General features: G+C 43.6%; 1 protein-coding gene across 1 annotated transcript in view; it reads right to left on the bottom strand.

Moving 5' to 3' along the window:
- Positions 1-602: 602 nt before the first annotated feature.
- Positions 603-1,228, bottom strand: part of LOC102205767 (uncharacterized) — a gene marked incomplete at its 5' end in the record, with an annotated part of 2,760 nt that continues 2,134 nt past the window's right edge. Inside the window, one exon of the mRNA XM_005748790.1 lies at positions 603-1,225. Coding sequence (XP_005748847.1) covers positions 677-1,225 — 549 coding nt within the window. The remainder of the gene's footprint in view (positions 1,226-1,228) is intronic.

Below are 1,228 nucleotides of genomic sequence, written 5' to 3'. Positions count from 1 at the left end.
ATGTAATGTTCATAGAATAGAGCTAAAATATTTTCATGAGGGAGAAAGTGTCTTTCCCAGTCAAAAGTTAATAATTTCAGAATGAAGCAGTCATACTTTAAGACTTTACCAGAGTCAATATTTTCTTACCTTCATTTCTTTGAATTTAGTGCTGACAGCTTTCCCCCCATATTGATTTCTATTTCTTAAGAATAAAATTTATAAATAAATCTAAAACATTTTGCCTTTATTCTCTAATCGTTACCAGTACACGCTGTCTTCTGGTATTGGGCCTCATTGCACACATCTCATGGTGTAGTTGTAGCTACAATGTATGCATATCCGCTTGTGGGCGTTACAAATGTTTCCAGCAGATTTTCAATCACAGAATTAACATTAAGCTTTGAGAAAACTGGACAAAATTAAGAAAGCTGTGTTGTGGGTGATTGCCTTGTCAGGATTTGGACAGCGTTTCCAACTGGAACAGCAGCTTTCTGTTAAAGAGTTGGAAACTACTTTTCTATCAAATCTCAGCTTTTATCTGCTTCTGTCAGCAACAAGTTTGTTATTCTGAGTCTTCAGTTCTTTTAAACAATAATAATAATAAAAATGCGACGTAAAAGCAATATTTAGCTCCTTTATAGATTTCACCATAAAATGATAAATGTAAGAACTTCATGTAATGTCATGCGTTTGACTACCACAGCCAGCTGTCTAGATGCTGAACACAGTAGCAGGACTGTTCCAGGATAGCAGTCAGCTCTCCGTAATTTTTCTCTCTCCATGTAGGGAGGAGCCTCTCGTTGTTTAGAGCCTGAAGCCTCGGCGTCCCCTCCCGGAGGACGTGGTACAGGCAGGGCCAGCGGCTCTGGATGCGCGTCCTGGTCCTGCGGTCCAGCGTGACACGCAGGACAATCTTCTTGGCTCGAAGTTCACGCAGGGCTGGCAGCTTAAGGCAGGAGAAGACCAAGCCTCGGCTCGGAGACACGTCCAAAAACTCCAGAGACTGAGACTCCAGGGTGTAGGAGATGCCGAGGTTCCTCAGCGGCACCAAGATGTTTAATGTCAGAGACTTGAGGTTAGGCAGGGATTTGATGAGCATCTGCAGCGTTGAGGGAGTCACGCATTTAAAGACCCAGAAGTATTTGAGCTCGAGGACTCGGAGCTGCTGGAACTGCGTGAGCAACGACACGGACAAATCCGACCAGTCAAAATGTAGGCGCATCTTGGAGATGCGTGGGCAGTTCTG

The sequence above is a fragment of the Pundamilia nyererei genome, unplaced genomic scaffold (genome assembly GCF_000239375.1).
Source record: "Pundamilia nyererei isolate P.nyererei 1_Seehausen unplaced genomic scaffold, PunNye1.0 scaffold00229, whole genome shotgun sequence".
In the NCBI taxonomy this organism is placed as follows: Eukaryota; Metazoa; Chordata; class Actinopteri; order Cichliformes; family Cichlidae; genus Pundamilia; species Pundamilia nyererei.
Note: the sequence above shows the minus strand (reverse complement) of the source record. Positions and strands in the feature narration are given on the sequence as shown.